The following is a 21626-nucleotide window of genomic DNA, read 5'->3' on the forward strand; positions in this document are numbered from 1 at the left end:
ATCATTATAGTTTCATGGACTTCCAATTTTCGATACTTCCCACATACAAAGCTCTACATTTATAGAATAAATTTATTAGCATTATTACACAGAATTAGATGCAACTAATCAATCCAGAAAACAGATTTATTTACTCATGTTCATGGGAGAAAAATCTACATTAAAAAATCACTCATGACATCATACCAGCTATGTCATACTTTGATTATTGTGCTAAATTCCATTTATTAGAACTTATTTTGAAACAATGGGAAACCCATGAGTTGTAATTTGAATACAAATATTGGTCCCTGTGGGGTCTCAACAGTCAAAAGAAGGAAAAAAAATCCCGTAAGAAAACAGCTTTGTAAAAGACTGGAGTTGCTAATGTGGAACTTTGTTTCTTTGAAGCTGGACTTACTTTTTCCTTCACAGCCCTGAAGGCTTTAGAGTAAACTCTTTGATGACAGTTCAACATTTCATTTATGCTGAATGCAGACCAGCAAGGAAAGTGCCACCACAGAGCATTTTCTAACTTGGCAAAGTTTAAAAGTATAGTGTTAACTTCCCCCCCCTACACATAAGCACCAGTAGGGCTTTATAGTGTGTGTGTGTATACAAATAGGAATAATATGTGTTTGAAATTGGGTCTTTATTTCTTGGCTATGCAAGTTTGTAATTATTCATCCCTCTAATGGTTTATCTTCTATGCAATGTAAATAACAAAGAAATATTAAATAGTTTAAAGTTATTTTTATAGGTTGCTAACATTTCATAAGCTAACATAAAATCAAGCTGCTAAATTTTACAATTTTTCTGTCCAGCAGTTTATCTATAGAACTGCCCTGAGTAGATGCTAAATGCTGCTTAGCAAACGGCCCTTAAAATTTTAAATATAACTCAGTAAAGCTACTCAAAAGATAATTCTTTTCAGACGTGTCATTTTATTAGAAGGTAAGATTCTCTCATAGGTTAAATATTATTTGCTTATTTAAGTTAATTAACTTGTACTTCATACAAATGGGCTTATTAAGGAGTTTTAAATGTGCTTATTACTATACGTTGGAGTCCATTATGAAATTTTACTTTGTCTTTTTGGTCACAAAGGCAGGATTCTAAAGAGTCTGTTGGAGACTGGAAATAGTAAGTTTTAGAAAGTTGTGTATATTGTTCCCTTTGAAACTGAGTTTTGAGCAACCTCTCAGAATCTTCGTTTATGAAAAGAAGCCTATGTTTGAAATCTGTTTCCTCTAATTTGTGTGTAATAGTGCACTTCAAAATTGTACAAATGTGTAAAATTTGTGCTTGTGGAAGCTGCTGCTGTGAGTAGCTTTACTTTCCATAATTCTAACTCTAGCACCCTCAAGCTATTGCATGCCCCAGTCACAGAAAAAATACTTGGTGGAGATGTAGCCTAAACAGCTGGGCTCTACAGCCTCCTGACATAGCGCTTCCTTTAAAATTATATTAATTTATAATATATATTGAATGATAGCTTTACAAAAAAACAAATTAACGAATTGATCTGTATGAAAATGATTCTTTACAGTAAGTAAAAAAAGGGTTATCACAGTTTTGGTAACTTGCATGAGTTCATCTTGAAAACAAACAAACGAAAAACCTTTCACATGCTTCTCTGCCTTTGATGCGCTCTGGAGGCACGCTCAGTTGTATGCTCGGAAACAGTAGACACCGTACAGCTTATGCTTTTTATCTGGAAAGCCCACGAAGCGCACGGCCGCCTCGGTGGGACTGCAGCGCCTTCTGGGCCTGGAGATGGGGTAGCGGACGCTGCCGTCCGCCAGCCAGCCCGCGTCGCAGCGGTCGTAGCCAAGCAGTTTCCAGGCAGCGAATATCTGGCCCACTTTGGCAATCTGAGCACCATCCTTGAGACAAGCTTGCACCGCTTCGTCATAGGTCAGCTTGGTGGGGTGGATCAGGTAGTAAAAACGGCCTATGGTGAGAAGGAGAGAGCATCAATGCGCCTGTCTGTGCTGGAGTCACACAGAGATGAGAAGCGCAGAGGAAGGAAGGGCTTCTCAATGGAGAGGGGGGAACACAGAGCTACGTCTGTGAAGTTTTTGGAACATAGGGTTGTCAATTAAATATAGTAGCCCTAGGTTGCTCGCTGTTAAAGTACTTTCTCCCCCCACGTCCCCCTTTTCTCCTTAATGTGTTCAGGCATGCCCTTTTATAGCTTTCAAGTGAAAAGGGAAATGACAGATGCAGTTTCTGTTAGCTAATTAGTGACTAAAAGAGCCATTCTGTAGCACTAGAGAAGACAGACTTCCCATGTAAAAAAAACAAGAGCTATTTAAATTCTAGCTGTAACAAGGCTGAACCCCAGCACAAGTTTCTGGAGAGGCATAATTTGAATCTGAAAAGATCAAAAGGGATTCCTGACAGAAAAGTCCATTTTTTAAAAAAAGGAAAAAAAAATCAAATACTCTCAAGTCTTTTTCATTACAGGTATCAATAAAACATTATGTTCATTCAAAGACTACAGTCTGAAAATGCAAAAAAAGACAAAACTTAAAACAACAATAACAAAAAACCAGGAAGGCATTCCCCATAAAGAAAACACACTCTGAATATGAACGCGGTCTGCTCATCCACTAGCAAGGAGGGTGGATTTCTTTTTCTCAACTTCCATCTGCTTTGCTCCCTGATGCCTAACCATTTTCTTGACTTCAGAAGAAAAAGCTAGTTTGTTTCAATCCCTTACTGAATAAAGTTAATTACTGAGATGCTTCACATCTGTAAAATATGACACACACAGAATGAAGATTTTCTCTTGCCTCTTAGTTTCAGGCAGAAGACAGACTGCCATCAGATTTCATATTGCAGTATAAAATCTCGGAGCTCCACATTAAATATAGATGCAGTGAAACTCGCTCAGGACTAGCCACCACAGCTCCTCACAGATTATTGCAATATAAATGAATGTTTGCCAGCTTTGTCTAGATTGAGATACTGAGATTTGAAGAAAGGGAAGTGGTCTTTCAAAAATTAGCTGGAAGGTTGGTTTTGTCAGTAATATCACCCATCAGCAAACTATGGTGCACAAGTCATATCTAGCCTCTTACCAGTCCACAAACAAAACTGTACTGAAATATATTCTTGCTCTTTCATTTATCCATTAGTTATGGCTGCGTTTCAAATCCACCAGCTATTCTGTGGGAGAAAGATGGGCAAACTCCTTTGCAATTTAGAGCCTCTGAAAAATCTGCTGAAGGGTCAGCTAGGAGTCATTTCTGACTGATGGCACATAACAAAAATGTGCCTGCTTTTACCTTACAATGGTAGCTGGGGAATAGGCTTTATGGCTTGCAAAGTTAAAAAAGAAAATTTACGCTGCTGCGCATCTCAGGAAAATATATTTCCTGACCTTTAGTGTACAATTTGTTATTTTTCCTAAAAGGAGACTTGTGGTACGGTGATTAAGCATTCAGCTACAAATCAGAAATGGTGAATTTCTGAAACTCACCGGCAGTTCCACTGGGAAAAAGATGTGGCATTTAGGTTTGGTAAAGGTTCACTTGGTTACAGGGTCACTCTAGGACCCTGGCACCACAGCCAGTTGCTAGCTCTAAGGTTGGCAGCTGGAATCCACCAGCACCTTTGTGACAGGATGATGTGCAGTCTCCTTTTGTAAGATTTATAGCCTCATACAGCCTAGCGATAAGAAGTTGTGCTGCCATTCTAGAGGCATGCAGTTCGAATCCACTAGCTGCTCCACAGGAGAAGGATGGGCAGTCTCCTCCTGTGTGACTAATTGCTTCTAAAAACCCACTGCAGTGTTTCAGCTGTGAGTCTGTTTTGACTGATGGTACATAACAACAAGAATAACAACAAATTGGATGGAAGGTCATAATGAGTCAGAAATGGCAAGGCACATGATAGACTTGGGGTTTCACATAGGGTCACAATAAGAAGCTCTAGTGGCTTAGTGTTACCCTAGTAACTAAAAAGTTAGCAGTTCAGATCTACTAGCCAATCTGAGACAGAAAGAAAGGTAGTATTCTCCTGTAAAGATTTCTAGCTTTGGAAACCTCTGATGGAGGGTTATGAGGAGTTGGAATTAAGTCAGTAGTAGTATATTTGGTCAGTTTTAGATGGGGGCTCCAGTGGATTAGTGGTAAGAAAGCGTACTGCAACCCCAAAAGCATGTAGTTCAAATCCAGCAATTGCTCTGCATGAGGAAGGTGGCCAATTTCCACCTGTGTGATTGATTAACTGCCTCTGAAAACCCACTAGAGGGATAGCTATGGGTTGATTCTGATTTGATGGTACACAAAAACAACATGACAACAGCAGGTTTATTTTCCTACATCACAAGACCTGGCTGGTTACATGGAGAAGCATCTTGTGCAATTGCACAAGTTTCTTTTGCTTAAATGGTTCTGCTTGTGGTTTAATGCCCTGCTACCACCATGTTAAAATGTTCAATTTTTTTAAAAGGTTTATGTATTTTCATTTTGCTATGTAAACAGGTCATGTAGCTGATTTTAAGTGAGGCAAGAGGAAGGTTGGGAGTTGTGTGGACTAAGACGAATCAGTTGTCAACACTCATCCAACCTAACTCTTTGCTTCTGGTTTGACTTAGTGAATCGCAGACTGCCCTTTCTTCCTACTTTAAGCACGACTTGCTCAGTGTTATTTCTACTTTCATTTTTCTTCTAGGTTTCCTCTTTATCCTGAGTTTTGCCAATGATCTGTGAGCCATTCTGATGCTGTCTTTAGAGGAGAATGTGAGTGATAGGGACACAGCCCGCGTCCCATACTGAGAAACTCATTCCCAAGGAGTGCCCACAGCGACAGCATCATTTTTTGGCAAAATGAGACCGACCCCCATACAAAATGATGGCTTAAGCTATTCCATAAAAATGAGATGTAATAAAACCTAGGCATAGTAAAACTGCACATTTATCCCTTGAATTATGTGAATATTTAAAAATTTTAGGATGTAAGGGAACATTTTACTGTTTCATCAAATGAGAACAATATTTTAAAACTACTAAGCCCTTTTAAGTAAATAAGATTAAAAGCAAATGTAGTGTTCTGAGATAGGAAAGAAAGGCAATGAAATGAATCTTACCATAGAAGTTGGATGTAAAACAGAAAACATCATATCTGCTTTTATCTTTATCCCAAAACCCGTAGTTCCTGACGCCAGGCACTGTGTTCTGCCCCCCACAAGGCTCTCTGGGTTTTGTGATGGGATATTGCACAGATCCGTCGCTGAGCCAACCAGCATTGCACCAATCTAGCCCGCCCCGCCACGCATTGTACAGCTGGTCAAAGGAAGCAATCACAGCATCCTGGTCCATACAAGCCTGCCGGGCCTCATGAAAATTGAGATTGTAGCGCCCCAGTCGAGGAAAGTAAGGGAACACCACACCTGTTCAAAGAAGAAGGTCAGAAGTTATGAAACGCAGTAAAGTAACAGCTACAAACAAATCGTAATGGGATAATAATAATAAAAAAGATACATTAATATATCTTTTTAAATATATAAATATGAAACAGTTAATTTTCAGTGACTTCTCATTGTGACCCAGGACTCTTCCCCCCTCACACAGTCTCTTTTCTCTCAGCATCTCACAGCTGCCTATTTGGTTTGGTAACTTCAGGAATTTTTCTTTTTCAACAATTCAGCTCAAGCTTAAAATTCTTTACAATTCTATGACTTATCTGCTGGTTATAGCTTTCAAATAGCCCTCCCTGAGAACTTACCCTATGCTAAATGCTTACTAATCTGTTTACACATCACACTCAACTTCTCATTATTGACATGGTTATGTACCAAAAAACCATTATTTTTTATGCCAAAAAATTTAAATTGTTATTATGAGGAAATAGAGGATGCGATCAGATCACAAAATGAAGACAACTACATAAATGTCAAATTACATCATTACACAACTGCCAAATTACTTCAGTACATAATTGCCACTTTTCTCCTTACTGGACCGATTTCACCGCTGTGTAACTGTCAAGTGACATGATTAGATGGTTAAACCATTGCCCAGTCAAACTGACACATAACTAACCATCACGGTCAATGTCATTCTCACTTCAGTTTTCAGTACTGTCAGACATAAATAATGTGCAAAGTAGTTGGATCGTTGATTTTTAAAAAAAATTATGTTTGTAAATGTGAAGTGACAGATAATGAGCTAGTCAATATGTAGAGAATAGACAGGCCTGAGCACATTCACACGGGAGAAGACTAATCGCGCATATTGAGAATGTTAAGGGGAGGTAGAAATAGGGCTTGAGGAGAAGGTATTTATCAAAATTCACAATGTCCTTTTTCATTATCTTCTATATCTGCAATTATTATTTTTAACATTTATTATACTTTAACTGAAAATTTACAAATTTTGGCTTACAATTAATTCACACACAAATTATTATGAGATACTGATTGAAGTTCTCATAATGTATTAGTGCTTTCTCTGTTACCTTTTCCGGTTTACCTGTTTCCATTTCTCTTGTTCCCTGTCCCTCTTTGTCTTCTTATCTATGATTTTGAGCAAATGTTACTCCGTTGGTATTCTAAAGAACACACTCTTTAAGGATGCTATTTTTTTAAACGGTTGCTTCTTAGATCATTGTTTGCTTGCTTTTAAGACCCTAGACACTATAGTAGGATGAACATTCTATTCATGAACTGTGTTTTGTTGATTGGTCTGATTGCTCCCTGAAACTGTGATCCTGTATCTTTAAATCCAGTAGTTTAGTCTCACTGTTTAAGCAGTCTTTATAACTGTGCCCACTATGTATATTATAAATATATGCAGCGTTTATAAATATATATGTAGAGATATCCACAACCGTAGTGATATATAACCACAGATATACTTTCTTATGACCTCCTTTACCTTTTTAACATATATATTGTTCTATATGTGATTTTAATCTGTAGCCCTCAGGCCTGGTTCAAATTGTTCTTTGGGGTTTTTGTTTTCTCTTTTCTTTTTTTTTTGAAACATTCTTCTAGGTGGTATAGCACTGGTCTGTGCATTGCTATACAGAGGTACCTAGTGGTTGCTGTGATGCTAAACACTGTGACACTGATGTGCCAAATGTGATAATGATTACTCATGGTGGACAGTGTTTGGTGGAGCTTCCCGATTAAAACAAGCTTGGAAGCAGGAGTGGCATCCACTTCTGAAATGGCTTGCCTCCATAAACTCTATGAACAGTGCTCTGGTCTTTTATTCATAGGGTCACTATGAGTCGTCTACGACTTGATGGCACCTAACAACAATAACAATGACAACACAGAGCTATGTTGGCCTAGTGGACACAAAGTTATGCTACCAAGCCCAAGGTGGGTGACTTTAATCTGCAGCCCTCAGGCCTGGTTCAAATTGGGTTTTTTTGTGAAACATTCTTCTAGGCAGCATAGCACTGGTCTGTCCATTTGCTGTACAGAGGTAACTAGTGGTTGCTGTGATGCTAAACACTGTGACACTGATGTACCAAATGTGAGAATGGTTACCCATGGTGGACAGTGTTTGGTGGAGCTTCTCAATTAAAACAAGCTTGGAAGCAGGAGTGGCATCCACTTCCGAAATGGCTTGCCTCCAAAAATGCTACGACTAGACAGCACCTAACAACTAACAACATGTTGTTGTTAGTTGTTAGGTGCTGTCAAGTCGCCTGCAACTCATAGTGACCCTATGTACAACAGCCCTAAACTCCGCTCTGTCCTATGCCAATCGCACTGTCTCTGACACTCCCATCCCAATTATCCCAATCACTGAATCAATCCACCTCATAGAGGGCCTTCCTCTCCTGCGCTGTCCCTCCACCCTCCCAAGCATGATGTCCCTCTCTAAGGACCGGTCTCTCCTCACAACATGTCCAAAGTATGTTAGACGGAGCCTCAGAATCCTTGCCTCCAGGGACCCACCCGGTTTAACCCTTGTTTTCCTAGCAGTCCATGGTATTCTCAATACTCTTCTCCAGCACCACAGCTCAAAGGCATCAAATCTCCTTCTATCCTCCTTGGTCATTGTCCAACTCTCTGGGCTCCATAGTTAACAGTCTTAGCACCAGCAGCCAGGAAATTAAAAGGTGCATTGCCATGGGAAAGTCTGCTGTTAGGGACCTCTCCAAAGTGCTGAAGAGCAATGGTATCTCTTTGGAGACTAAGGTGCATCTGAAACAGGCCATGGTCTTCGCAATCACCTGTTATGCATCAGAGAGTTGGACAATGACCAAGGAACTAACAACATAGACTCATAAATTATTGTGCAGTATTGTTGTTGTTATAAGACTGTATTTGTAATAATCTTTACCATAGTGTTAACAAAAAATGCAAACTCATTGCCTTTGAGTTGGAACCAACTCAGAGCTGACCCTTCAGAGTGTTTTTAATGCTGTAAATCATACAGGATAAGTTTGCTTATCCTTCTCTATAAGAGCAAAGGAGCTCTAGAGGAGTGAATGTGAACCACCAAAGATGTACAGCTTTGAGGTTGGCAGGACCACTCTCTATTGATTATGCCATCTTGCATATATCTCAGTGGCTTCCTTGCTTACATTGTGCTATTGTAAATATTATGTATTGCCTTTTCCTTCATCAAAATTAGCATTTGGGATAGCTTAGTTAGTTATTCTTTCAGCCTGCCTTGGACACCCACAGTTACTATTAAGGAGTGTTTATTTTTGGAGATGCACTTTTTTTGCAGATCTGTAAAACAGTGTATATATAGTATGCAATTGACTTGTTATACTCAGCACATTGTACTCTAGATTCATCTACGTAGTGAAATGTTTAACAAAGTCATTATTATTCTTTAGCTTTGTACAGTATTCTGCTGTATGTATGGATCATTGTTTCTTTATTTGCTTATTCATCAGTAGACAGTTTGTTTCCCTTTTTAGCTATTGTGAATAATGCTATAAGTAACATGAATGCTCAAGTGTCTACTTATATCACAGCTCTTAATTCTCTGGGATACATGCTTAAGAGTAGTATAGCTGGACTCTTTAATACTTCTGCCTTCAGTACAGTAGACTAGCCGATATGGCAACTGAGGCTGTGCCCTCAAATATGGAAACACAAAGGAGGAGGAACAGTTGTAAGCTGACACTAGTGATTAGAACGTGGAGTGTGAGAAGCATGAATGTAGAAAAACTGAACACAGTTAAAGAAATGGCATGCATAAATATTGACACATTAGGTATTAGCAAAATGAGATGGATTGGCATGAGGCATTTTTAATCAGACAATTATATGATCCATTATGCTAAAGATGAGGTGAGGGAACATGGGGTTATTTTTATAGTTAAAAAAGTAATTCTAGATCCATTTTTAAATACAATGTTATGAGAGACAGGATGATATCCATACACATACAAGGAAGTCCAGTGAATACAACTATCATTAAAATATATGCACCAACAACTAGAGCTAAAGAGGTGGAAATAAAAGACCTCTATCAACTTCTGCAGTTGGAAATAGATAAAACATACATTAATAATAATGGATGACTGGAGTGCAAAAGTTGGAAACAGGAAAGAAGTATCAGTAGTTGGAAGACATGGACTTGGTGGCAGAAATGATGCTGAAGACAGAATGATACAATTCTGCATAGTCAATGACCTATTCATTGCAAATACTTATTATAAGAAAGAGAAATACACATGGATTTCACTTGATGATATGCGGAATAACATCAACTACATCTTTGTGAAGAATCACTATAGGACCTCGGTATCAGCTGTGAAAACTCACCCAGGTGCTGACTGTAGAACAGACCATCAACTACTCATATGCAAGTTCAAGCTGAAGCTGAAGAAGGTTCAGTTTGCTTAGTATAGATGAATTCAGCTTATGTTGATCTTGTACCTTAAACATTTCTATTAATTTCCCTTACATAGTATTTAAAGTGGTAAGGAGTTACGCTGCCAACCCAAAGGCATGTAGTTAGAAACCATTAGTGGCTTCACAGAAGAGAGATGGACAATCTCCTCTTGTCTGATGTATAGCCTCTGAAAACCTACTGAAGGGTCAGCTTGAGTCGGTTCTGACATGATGGTACATAACAACAACAATAACGACAACAACAACAACAACAACAACAAGCTTTCTAATGCTAACTGAAGTGGAACTTGAAAAAATTGTTATTATAAATAACAATACATCATCATTGATTAATAGTGAAAGATGTTAGTTTGACATTTGAATGGGAAAATATCCTTATTAATACTAGACAGAGTAGCATTGTAGTTGATTTTGTTTGAAGAGATAAAATGGTTTTTAAAAAACCTTAAGATATTTTGTTTTCTGTATAAATTAATATAACACTGAGATACAGTGTTTTCATTTATGATTTGTTGACTCAAGCTCTTGTCAAAGTCATTTTGATATTAAAGCCCATAACTTTCATTTCAAAATGAAGAAAAATCCTAAAAATATTTTACATGTGGTTAGCTTTTAGATGTCCTGCTTTCATACAATTTATGGCCTCTGGAAACTTTGTGGATGGTCAGATCTGAAAGTGCGTATGGAGTTGCACTGTCAACCCAAAGGCAGTAATTTTGAATCCACCAGCTTCTCTGTGGGAGAAAGATGGACTACCATCTCCCCCCAGGCAATTTATAGCTTCTGAAAACCCACTGGAGGATCAGCTATTGGTAAGTTCCAACTTGACAGCAATGAATATAAGTTGCAAATATATTCAGTATTTTAACCCTTTTAGTCAAATAATCAAGGGAGTTGTTCCACAGCATTCTCCATGTTGTTGTATGTGCTGTCATGTTGATTATGACTCATAGGGACTCCATGAATAACAGCTCTGAACCTTGCCCTATCCTGGGCCAATCTTACTCTCTCCAACAAAGCTGACCCCAATGTCACAGATACTGTATTAATCCATTTCATCGGTGGTCTTCCTCTCCTGTGCACGAACTTTCCAAGTATATTGTCCTTCTCAAAGGACTGGCCCTTCCTAACAACAAGCCTAAAGTATATGACATGAAATTTCCAAATCCTTGCCACCACAGAGCAACTTAGTTTTAACCTCTCCAGGACAGACCTGTTTGTTCTTTTGGCAGCCCATGGTATGTACGATACTATTCTCCAGCACTGCAACTCAAAGACATTGCCTCTTCTTCTGTCATCCTTAGTCCAGCTTTCAGATAGAAAGATAGCAATTGAGAATACCATGGCTTGGATTAGGCACACCTTAGTCTTTAGATTGACACTGTTACTCTTTCGCACTCTGGAGAGGCCCTTGACAATTTTCTCGATGCAACTTGTTTTAATTTCCTGACTACTGGTGCCAATATTGACTTGTAAATCTGAGCAAGATAAAAAATGATGCTTTTCAATGATGTTGCTATTGGCCCAGTGGTGAGAATTTTTGTTTTCCTGATGTTGAGATACAATTCATATGGAAGGCTTCAGTCCTTGACCTCTGCAGTATACGCTTCAAGTCCTCCTCAGTTTCAGCGAACAAAGTTTCCATCTGTGTAATGTAGGTTACTGATAAGTCTTTCTCCAATCCTGATGTTACATTCTTATGTATAAAGTCTAGCCTCTCAAATAATGTCTTCAGCATATAGATTGAAAAGGTAAGGGGAAAGGATACATCCCTCTTACACTCCTTTTTTAATTTTGGCCATGCAGTGTTTCCTTGCTCTGTTTGGACAACAGCTTCTCAGTCTAGATATTAGTTTCCCATGAGCACAATTAAATGTTCTGGGATTCTCAATGTTCATCACAATTTGTTGCTATCCACAAAGAGTAGGATAGTAGTAATAGCAAAGAGTAGGAATGAAGGTATGTCAACCTGCCCTCGAAATTAGTTGAAGAAAAATCTGTGATGGAATGCAACAGAATATTGGAACTGCCATCAGGAAGGAATAATCTTCAGAGGAAGAACACATCATGTTTGCTAAATAAATCTAGTGAGGTCACCCTGAGATTTTTTTTTTCTAGAAAGTTAATTTAAACTCATGAGCCTTCTGCATATTTTTTGAAAATTATCTTATAAGAAATCAGTTATATCATTTGCTGGTTTCCTTTTTCACAGCTGCTAAAACACAATTCCTTGTAGAGGGATTATTCAATGACTTTCCAGGGATTTCTTGAATAGAATTAGAAATAATTAGTGTTTTGTGACAAGTAGACTGCTAAAAATGGTCCCACTGATGCAGTAATTTGGTGAAATATCATGTGTGTTATTTTAAGAGACTGAAGATGCTGCTCAAGGTGAATGCACAATTCCCCAACTGCACTACCAGTCAAACGTTTTCTTTTATAAGTTGTGTTGGAAGACTCTTCATGTAGAAATATCAATAGCATTAAATCAAGTTTTGTCCACTAACAGCCTCTGTAGGACACAGTTGTCCTTCTGGGGCAGTCCAGCTGGCACCCTCGCTTCCACTGTTGGCAGTGACTCAGGAAAGCTTTCTGATACCATCCTTCCTTCTCAGGTTCTTGGCTGAGGGATCTGTAAGCTGAATCAGAGCCAGAGGGGGGAACAAAGGAAAAGACTGGGTTGCCACTGACTCTGCTGTGGTGAAACAAAAGGAAAAACTGGAAATGCTTCTAAGAGGTACGGCTCTTAGTTCAGCTAAGAATTCAGATAACAGTGAGATGGAGCTACTCTCATATCTCCTGTCCTTCTTCTCAAACTCAATCATTCTTATTAAAAAGAAAATATTTAACTTATCTACCACTGGACCAATTAGCAGCATCAGGAGGAATGGTGAAGAGATTGAGATTGTTCACAACTTTAGTTTGCTTTGCTTCACAGTCAACACTCTTGGCAACAGCAGCCAGGAAATTAAAAGACATATTGTGATGGGAATGTCTGCTGTTAGGGAGCTCTCCAAAGTACTGGAGAGCGATGGTGTCACTCTGGAGACTAAGGTGTGCCTGATACACCTTAAATAGTCTTTGCAGTCACTTGTTATGCATCAGAGAATTGGACAATGACTAGGGAGGATAGAAGAAAAACTGATGCCTTTGAGCTGTGGTGCTGGAGAAAAGTACTGAATGTACCATGGACTGCTAAGAAAACAGATTCATCCTGGAGAGAGTTAAACCAAGCTACTCCTTGGAGGCAAGGATTCTGAGGCTTTGTCTTACATACTTTGGACATGTTGCAAGGAGGGAGATGTCCTTGGAGAGGTACATCATGCTTGGGAAGGTGGAGGGGCAATGCAGGAGGGGAAGACCCTCTATGAAGTGGATTGATCCAGTGACTGGGGTAATGGGGTGGGTGTGTTGGAGGCGGCATGATTAGCACAGGACAGAGCAGGGTTTAGGGCTGTTGTTGTACACAGGGTCACTATGAGTCGCAGGCGACTCGATGGCACATAACAACAACAACAACAACAACAACTAAAGATTTAATTAGTAGATAAAGCTCAGTGGGAGGAAATTTCAAGTGGCTCACACTGGAGAAAGTCAGACTCCCTTTTGGTTTGCAATCCATTTCCCAAGTGGTTTGAGAAGGCTAACTGGAGGATATTGCAACTGAGAGGAATTTTTAGGATGTGGAAACTATTTCATATTTGCATTCACCATTTTTGTGTATTTTATGGGCTTCCATGAGGATTAGGAAAATGTTTTCTTTAATAAATCTGTCTTTGATTAGTCATTAGATGTTACTGAACTATGGCTGATCTAGTTCCAAATCGTCCATTATAATGCCATTTTGTTTGCATTCCTTTCAAGTTTAAGATAATTTTTTACAATCAGTTTCTATTTTTAGAAATGCAATAATTTAAAATCACAAGAACAAATGGTCAACTGATTATTTTATTTACTTAAGATGTACTTGAAAAACGTTTATTGTTAGAAGATGTTATTGTTATTAAATGCTTTCAAGCTATGACTCATAGCGACCCTAAGAGGAACCGATCTGAAACTTGCCGGGTCCTGTGCTGTTCTCACTAGCTCTGTCATGGTCAAGGTTGCCACTGCATGTGGTAATCACTGCATTAGTCCCACTGTTTCAAGTCTTCCACTGTTTCACAGATCCTCTGCCTTTCCCAGAATGATGTCCCTCTCTCTCTCTCAAGACTAGCATCTTCTGATGATGCTAGAAACAACATATTCCAGATAACTCAAGATCAAAGTCTTTGCATTGCTCAAAGTTTCATTGTGTTCTCTATTGCCAATATTTAATTTATATGTTTATTTTTCTTCTGGCTAGTTATAGTTTCAAAATGTAACATTATAATTGCTGAAATCCTCCACATGTAAAAAGTTTGCAATACTGACAGCTGGATTGTGGAGTGAATGATATTTTCATGTAACAATTACAAATAAGAAAAGCCACATTTCTATGGATGAGAAAGAAAGGTGCATGATTATTTTCCAAGTAATATAATTTCATTTAAAGTAATTAGAAACAGTAATTATGATGTATGAATTATTTGTTTAGGCAATACTGTGATTTATAAATATATATTTAGAAGATAAAGTAACTTACATAATACAATTTAACCTTTTATTAAATAAATGGGGAAACTAAGGTACAGAAAGGGTAAATAAACTTCCAACCTGGTAAGACTTACATTGGGGAATTGCATCTTGCCAAAGCCTCCTGACACTATGAGCTATTTCATTGCTCATGTCTCCTTGGAAAAGGAAATTATCTCTCAATTAGTATGTTATGATTGACTGTTTTCTCTATGCCAGGTACCTTCTCCATCTTGCATAATACCAGTATATATGGAAAAGAATATGACTCAATAAACCAAGACTATTGGTGGAATGGAGTCAGGAACCAAAGATTACACTGAGACATGGACAGGCCATGACGACATAGTTCATAATACTGTACAAATACTGTACAATTCTTCAGACAGATAAAGCAAGTCTCCCGACATGCTGTGGAATCCTATGGGATTCAGGAGGCCCTATCTTCAGGGGATGTGCTAATAAACCCAACAGATGTTTTTCAAACAACCACAAATCTGTCCTAACATGTCCAAAGAGCTTCTAGCAAACACATACCTAAAGACATAGATACATACAAAGGAAAAAAAGAAAATTCAAATACCAGTGAAAAGAAATATTCAAATTAATGAAAATAATATTATTTAAGACATGGGAGAAACTAACAGAGATTTTCCTGATGGTGGGGCACAGAGTGTGGACACTGGGCAGATGGAAGGCATGGCTGTGTGGGTACTTTTTATTGAGTAGTTCTGTCCATTTAAGAATAAATATTCTTCCTAAATTACCTTTACTATGTGGTGTTCAAAGTCCAAGAGGCTCTGAATCATTTGAAAATATTTCTTTTAAAAAATTTAACTAAATCTGAAGGTTACTTTTCAATTAAATTAGATTTCCATGACCACCTTATTAAAAAATAATTACATGTTTTTTTAGTTAGCAGATTTTTAAAAACTTGCCATTATTTTGAAAAAGGTAGTTTTAGAAACATAACATTAAAGATAACACAGAAATAACTCAATCTGAGCTCCTCAATAACCATGCAATGAGATTCAGATTCTGAATATCATAAAACAAATCTTGAACCTTTTTCATTCAGTCCCACTATACGCTTTTGCCTGCTGAAAACAGCTTGCTGTTTACATAACTATTGCGTGTACATTTCAAATATGAAAGCTGGAATCATAGACAGATTGCAAAGTACCAAAGACTAGAAAAGTGTGCTATGTATGGACTTTAGGCTTCTCACATCATCATTATGGTAACCACTAGACATGATAAGTATAAATGTAAGTAATGCTTCATTTCTTTCCTAAGTTTAACATGATTTATAGATACCTACCTTGTAACTCTAATGATACCACAGCAGCATTATCTTCTAATCCTTCAATCACTTCACACTTATATCTCCCATAATCCTCCAGCGTCAGGTCTGTGATTATGAGCGAAGCATCGTTGTCACTGCCTTCCGTCAAAAACACTCTACCCTGATAGCATCCATAGGCTTTCTTATGGTATCCCATGGAAACAAACACATCCACTTCCTTGAGGTAATCTGAAGTTAGCTTGGTCCACTTAATTCGGATTCTGTGGGTTCCTGAGCCAAATGCTCTGGGATCTCGATAAAATTTACATGGCAGTGTGACATTGCCACCTCTGTGTGAGAACACTTTGGCTTGTTCTGCTTCCACAAGTAGACGAGGGCCATTTTCTGCTACAATTAAAAAAGAGGACAAAAAAAATAATCATGAATGAGCTTTCAGATTATTTTTTCAAAAGCAATATGTTATATATTAAGAATACCTGACAAACAATTAGTTTCCCTGCTTTTAACCAAATAGTAAAGTGCCTTTACTATTTATCTTGCATTTATCTTAAAGTGACTTTACTATTTCATCTTGTAGCAATGGGGTCGAGTGTGTCAGAGATGATGAAGATTTCACAGGATTGGATAGGGTTCCCATCTGGGTTATTAGGGCTGCTATGAATTGTTCTCAATGGAACATAATGGCAACAACAACATGCCTTTTAAACCATTGAAAAAAGATGTACATTATAATCATTTGGAAATATTGGATAAAAGACTTCACCGCTATTTACATCCTATCTGGTGATAGGATAAATTCTATAGTTCCATTTTTATTGTTCATTAAAATGCAGAAAAAAATTACAGAGAAATCAAGTCAAGAGAAGTGATAGAATTATATGATTATTTCTTCAAGATAACAAAAAATATTCTGGTGGTTAAGTTAATCTCTACCCAGTTGAACTTCCTAAAATATAAGTCTATTTTACATTCAAATAAACGAATCAAGAATTGAGATTACTTTCATTGTACTTTTCTTCTCAAACAACTCAAATAATTATCTCTTTATGTTTAATATCCAAATATAAACCACTAATATGTCACTCTGAAGAATTTAAAGCAACATACATGTCTTTTATACTTACTATTGTTGTTAGGTGCCATCAGGTCAGAGATGACTCATAGTGACCCTATGAATGAAAGATCTGAGCAATGTTCATAGAATTTCCAGAGGCAAGCCATTTCGGAAGTGGATGCCATTCCTGCTTCCAAGCTTGTTTTAATCAGGAAGCTACACCAAACACTGTCCACAATGGATAACCATTGTCACATTTGGCACATCAGTGTCACAGTGTTTAGCATCACAGCAATCACAAGTTACCTCTGTACAGCAGTGCACAGACCAGTGCTGTAACACCTTCTTCTTTTATCTTTGGATAAAGAATAAATAAATATCTAGAACATTTTAGCAGTGGATGCTTTTGACAAACTCCAGAAGATTTTGAAATATATTCCTAAAAATTTGAATGCTAAAAGTTGCTTCCAAGCTCTACTTTTTGATTAATTAAAGAGTCATATGCTTCTTTATTACCTTAAATCTCATTCAACTTCTGTCTTTGCTTTCTGCTATGTCTTATTTATATCTTAACACTTCCATGCTTCATTGCCTTTCCTTTTGTTTCCCTGCCTCCTTCAATCCAAGGACTCTATTGACTTCCAGAGATCACCACAAAATTACAGGGTTGCCAAGTCAGCAGGCTGCCATTTTCTAGACAGCCAGATGCTATTTTCAGATTTGGCTTTCTCTGGGGTTTCCCCTTGTTAGCACCTTGTGCTTTTTGACCTTGGCAAGGTCTCCTGAGGACATGCAAGATTTGAAAATGAGAAAGCAACGTAATAACTCCTGGTTAAATATAGCTTTTTTTACCATACCATAGCTTTCAAATGTTGCCAAGTGTGCTTCTTGGATCATCCTGCTGGATTTCCTTTCTTAGGCTATTAGGTACTGACCAATCCATGGCCATGAAGCTTTAAGATGCACAAATCACCAGGAAGAATAACGAACTCCAGATAAATATGTGATTTAAATATGTAATAGCATATATAGGGATCAGATTTTTTTTAATTGAAAAAAAAGTAGACATAGTAGTGCTATTTTTATCACATAGAAATTAGGATTAATATTTAAAAATTAATATAGCATTTCATTTATAATTCAGTTCCAATCCATAGAACACAGGATTTTAAATGCCATTAACCTTCTCATTAGGGTGACAGGATAATGGCATCATTTAGTGAAAATGAATCACAAATCTCACTCATTAAACATTTCCTTTACGACTTATTCTTAACTTTTTATTGAGGACCTTGAGATTTCAAGAGATGAAAGGTAAATCTTCTCAGCTCTATTCTACATATGATTTTTCACCTACAATATCACCAACATCTGCGTCAAGGTGCTATGTAAATGTCTTTAGTGCCTTCTTTCTGAGAGAAGGGAAAGACGCTCTTGGCTAAATTTGCTGAGTAAAGTCTGATGGGCAGGAGGGTTCTCTTGTACCCTAAAGCTTTGGAAAGGCAACTTAGAGCTGGCCCTTCCCACTTAAGAGGTGAACTTAGATGTGGTGAAGAACTACAAGAGGTCTCAGTTTCAAGTCATTTAATTTTAGAGAAAAAAACTAAGGCCAAATGCATTGAAGAAAAGATAGTATAGTGGGTACAAACAAGAGCTTTACTGTGTTATTGGCCTAGGTTCAACCTTGTCTCCTCAATTATTAATCCTTTGATAAACTTTATAGTCTTTAATCATCAATTCCCTTGCATATTCAACCCTTGACTACTAGTATAAAGATGGTGGTTTGGACCAAACTTGAGGCATTTTGGAAATAGGACTGGTGCTATCTGTTTCCAAAAGATCACAGCTTTGAAATTTCTGGAGTAGTTCCACTCTGCACAGATGGGAATGCTATGATTTGGAACTGACTGAATGGGACCTAACAACAAAAAAAGTTTTGATAAAAATGAAGGACCAAAATAAATGTGTATCAAATGCTAGCACACCCTATTTGCCTAGATTTCGCACTGGATTCCTCAGATATGGTGCTGCCTGAATGAAGTGCTATTTTTGGCATCGTTTCTCTTAAACTGAAGAATTATGAGCCTTGTGAATGCAGAATTGAATGTATAAAATGCTGCCTGTGGTAGATGAGAGAGTTGTAAATCCTTGCATAGCTTCATGCAACCAAGAAATGTTTCAAAATGAAAAATGTCCAAATATTTTATAAATTAAAATGATAAAACAAATATGAAAATTCTTGTATAAGAGATTGAAACATCTAATTTTTCCCCTTGTGATGTACTGTAAAATGTCTTTTATATACTTTAGAAGTGTAGGGTCCTGATTTTTGTAGGAATAAAACAAGGTTGCTTCTTGGAGGCAAGGATGTGAAATTTTGTCTCATCTTGGGCAAGTTGCCAGAAGGAGCCAGTCCTTGGAAACAGGCATCAGGCTTGGACAGATGGAGTGTCAGAGAAAGAGAAGAAGACCTCCAAGAAGACAGACAGACACAGTAACTGTTAACAATGGGCTTGAGAAACCCTATATGATTAATATGTTGTTGTTATGCACCATCGAGTAGCTTGCGACTCATAGTGACCCTATGTACAACAGCCCTAAACTCTGCTCTGTCTTGTGCCAATCGCACCGTCTCTGACACATCCATCCCGATTACCCCAATCACTGAACCAATCTGCCTCATAGGGGGCCTTCCCCTTCTGTGCTGTCCCTCCAACCTACCAAGCATGATGTCCCTCTCCAAGGACCTGTCCCTCCTTGCAACATGTCCAAAGTATGTTAGATGGAGCTTCAGAATCCTTGCCTCCAAGGAGCAGCCTGGTTTCACCCTTTCTAGGATGAATCTGTTTGTTTTCCTAGCAGTCCATGGTACCCTCAATACTTTCTCCAGCACCAAAGCTCAAAGGCATCAATTCTCCTTCTATCCTCCTTAGTCATTGTCCAACTCTCTGATGCATAACAAGTGATAGCAAAGACCATGGCCTGTATCAGATGCACCTTGGTCTCCAAAGAGACACCATTGCTCTTCAGTACTTTGGAGAGGTCCCTAACAGCAGACTTTCCTGTGGTAATACGTCTTCTAATTTCCTGGTTGCTGGTGCCAAGAGTGTTGACTGTGGAGCCAAGCAAACTGAAGCTGTGAACAATCTCAATCTCTTCACCATCCATCCTGATGCTGCCAATTGGCCCAGTGATTAATATAGAGCAAGATAATTAATTCTTTTGTTTACAGGGTTGCTATGAACCGTACTGTACCCAATGGCACTTGAGAACAACATATTTACTTAACCTCCAACATTGTGGGCACAAGCCCATTAGAACGTTTACAACTGAAGTACTATGATATTCTTTTGAGGGAAATTAGCTAATGGATCCCAGAAATCACTGATTGACACTGAAAGAATCCTGAGAGAGGTGCAACATTTACCGTGTGTTTATGCAAATAACACATGCTTCACAAAGCTTTTTGCAAAATTCACAATTACCTCGCAAGTTTGTTTCCCATGTGTACTATGTGCACTGTGCGCGTGTGTGTGTGTGTGAAATATTGATTTATTTATTTTGTGAGTTATTTTCATGTACAAGCCATCTGTGGAAAACCAAACCAAACCAAACCAAACCAAACCAAACCAAACCAAACCAAACCAAACTAGTAGTGACTGTGGGCTCTTAATGTTTGCTAACCTAAACCACTGGAGCATCCTTAAGAACACATTTTTTTAATGTGTTTTTAGACCGACACTGTCAACTATACACGATTTAGCATGCCTGGAGGGACGATACTGTTGTAGAGCATGTAGAAATGGGGCGGAACCAGCATTTGTCAGTGAGTTAAGGGCCTTTTTCCATTGCCAGTTCCACCATGGCTTACTTGCTTAATTCTGGCAGGTCTTACCAAATTAATAAGAGGCCCGAGCTTTAAATTCTTTTCAGACTTGTTCTCACAGGAATCATATAGGGAATAAGCCAGGATTCACAAAGTCCATAAGGAGCTGGGCTCCAAATATAAATAGACATCATGCCTCTGTGGCAGCGTGAATCCTCCAGTGGCTCAGTGAGAAAGATGGACAATCTCTCCCATATCTTCCCATGGAGGGTCAACTGTTAGCCAGTTCCAACTGGAAGGCAGTGAGTTGAAGGGTTTTGTTTTCTTTTATTCGTTTGGACAGAGGAAAGGGCAAGAGCAAAGGGCAGGTGTAGAACTGGGAATTTAGTGTACATGAAAATTTTGTACTATCTTGCTTGCAGCAAATCTTAATCTTATCATTGGATTTAGAAAGCTACACTGGCTTGATAGCAAAGTTTAACTAAGAAAAAAACCCCAGGAACAAACCAATCAATGGTGAAGTTACACAACAGATAAAATGAAAAAGAGAAAAATATTCCTTAACCATCAAAGTGACTATTGGTTGCTTTTCTTCTTTTCCTTATCAAATCCTCTACAGTAACAAAGAGGTCTCAGAGAAGGAAACCAAGAAAGCAATACCATTTACCATTTGTTGTTGTTATGTGCCGTCAAGTCGCTTGTGACCCATAGCGACCCTATGTACAACAGCGCTAAACTCTGCCCTGTCCTGTGCCAATCACACTGTCTCCGTTACACCCATCCCAATTACCCCAGTAACTGAATCAATGCACCTCCTAGAGGGCCTTCCCCTCGGGTGCTGTCCCTCCACCCTACCAAGCATGATGTCCTTCTCCAAGGACCGGTCCTTCCTCACAACATGTCCAAAGTATGTTAGACAGAGCCTCAGAATCCTTGCCTCCAAAGAGCAGCCCGGTTAACCCTCTCCAGGATGAATCTGTTTGTTTTCCTAGCAGTTCATGGT

General features: G+C 38.3%; 1 protein-coding gene across 2 annotated transcripts in view; it reads right to left on the reverse strand.

Moving 5' to 3' along the window:
- Positions 1-1071: 1071 nt before the first annotated feature.
- The window catches only part of HAPLN1 (hyaluronan and proteoglycan link protein 1), a 134661-nt gene continuing 114106 nt past the window's right edge, over positions 1072-21626 (reverse strand). Inside the window, exons 3-5 of one of the 2 annotated variants that reach the window (XM_006889873.1) lie at positions 15759-16130; positions 5078-5380; positions 1072-1933 (exon numbers count right to left, since the gene is read on the reverse strand). In XM_006889873.1, the coding sequence (XP_006889935.1) occupies positions 1644-1933; positions 5078-5380; positions 15759-16130 (965 nt within the window). In that variant the 3' untranslated portion in view covers positions 1072-1643. The remainder of the gene's footprint in view (positions 1934-5077; positions 5381-15758; positions 16131-21626) is intronic. The other variant, XM_006889872.1, reaches the window with a different exon arrangement.

The sequence above is a fragment of the Elephantulus edwardii genome, unplaced genomic scaffold, assembly GCF_000299155.1.
Source record: "Elephantulus edwardii isolate Elephantulus edwardi_28Jun2011 unplaced genomic scaffold, EleEdw1.0 scaffold00082, whole genome shotgun sequence".
NCBI classification, from domain to species: domain Eukaryota; kingdom Metazoa; phylum Chordata; class Mammalia; order Macroscelidea; family Macroscelididae; genus Elephantulus; species Elephantulus edwardii.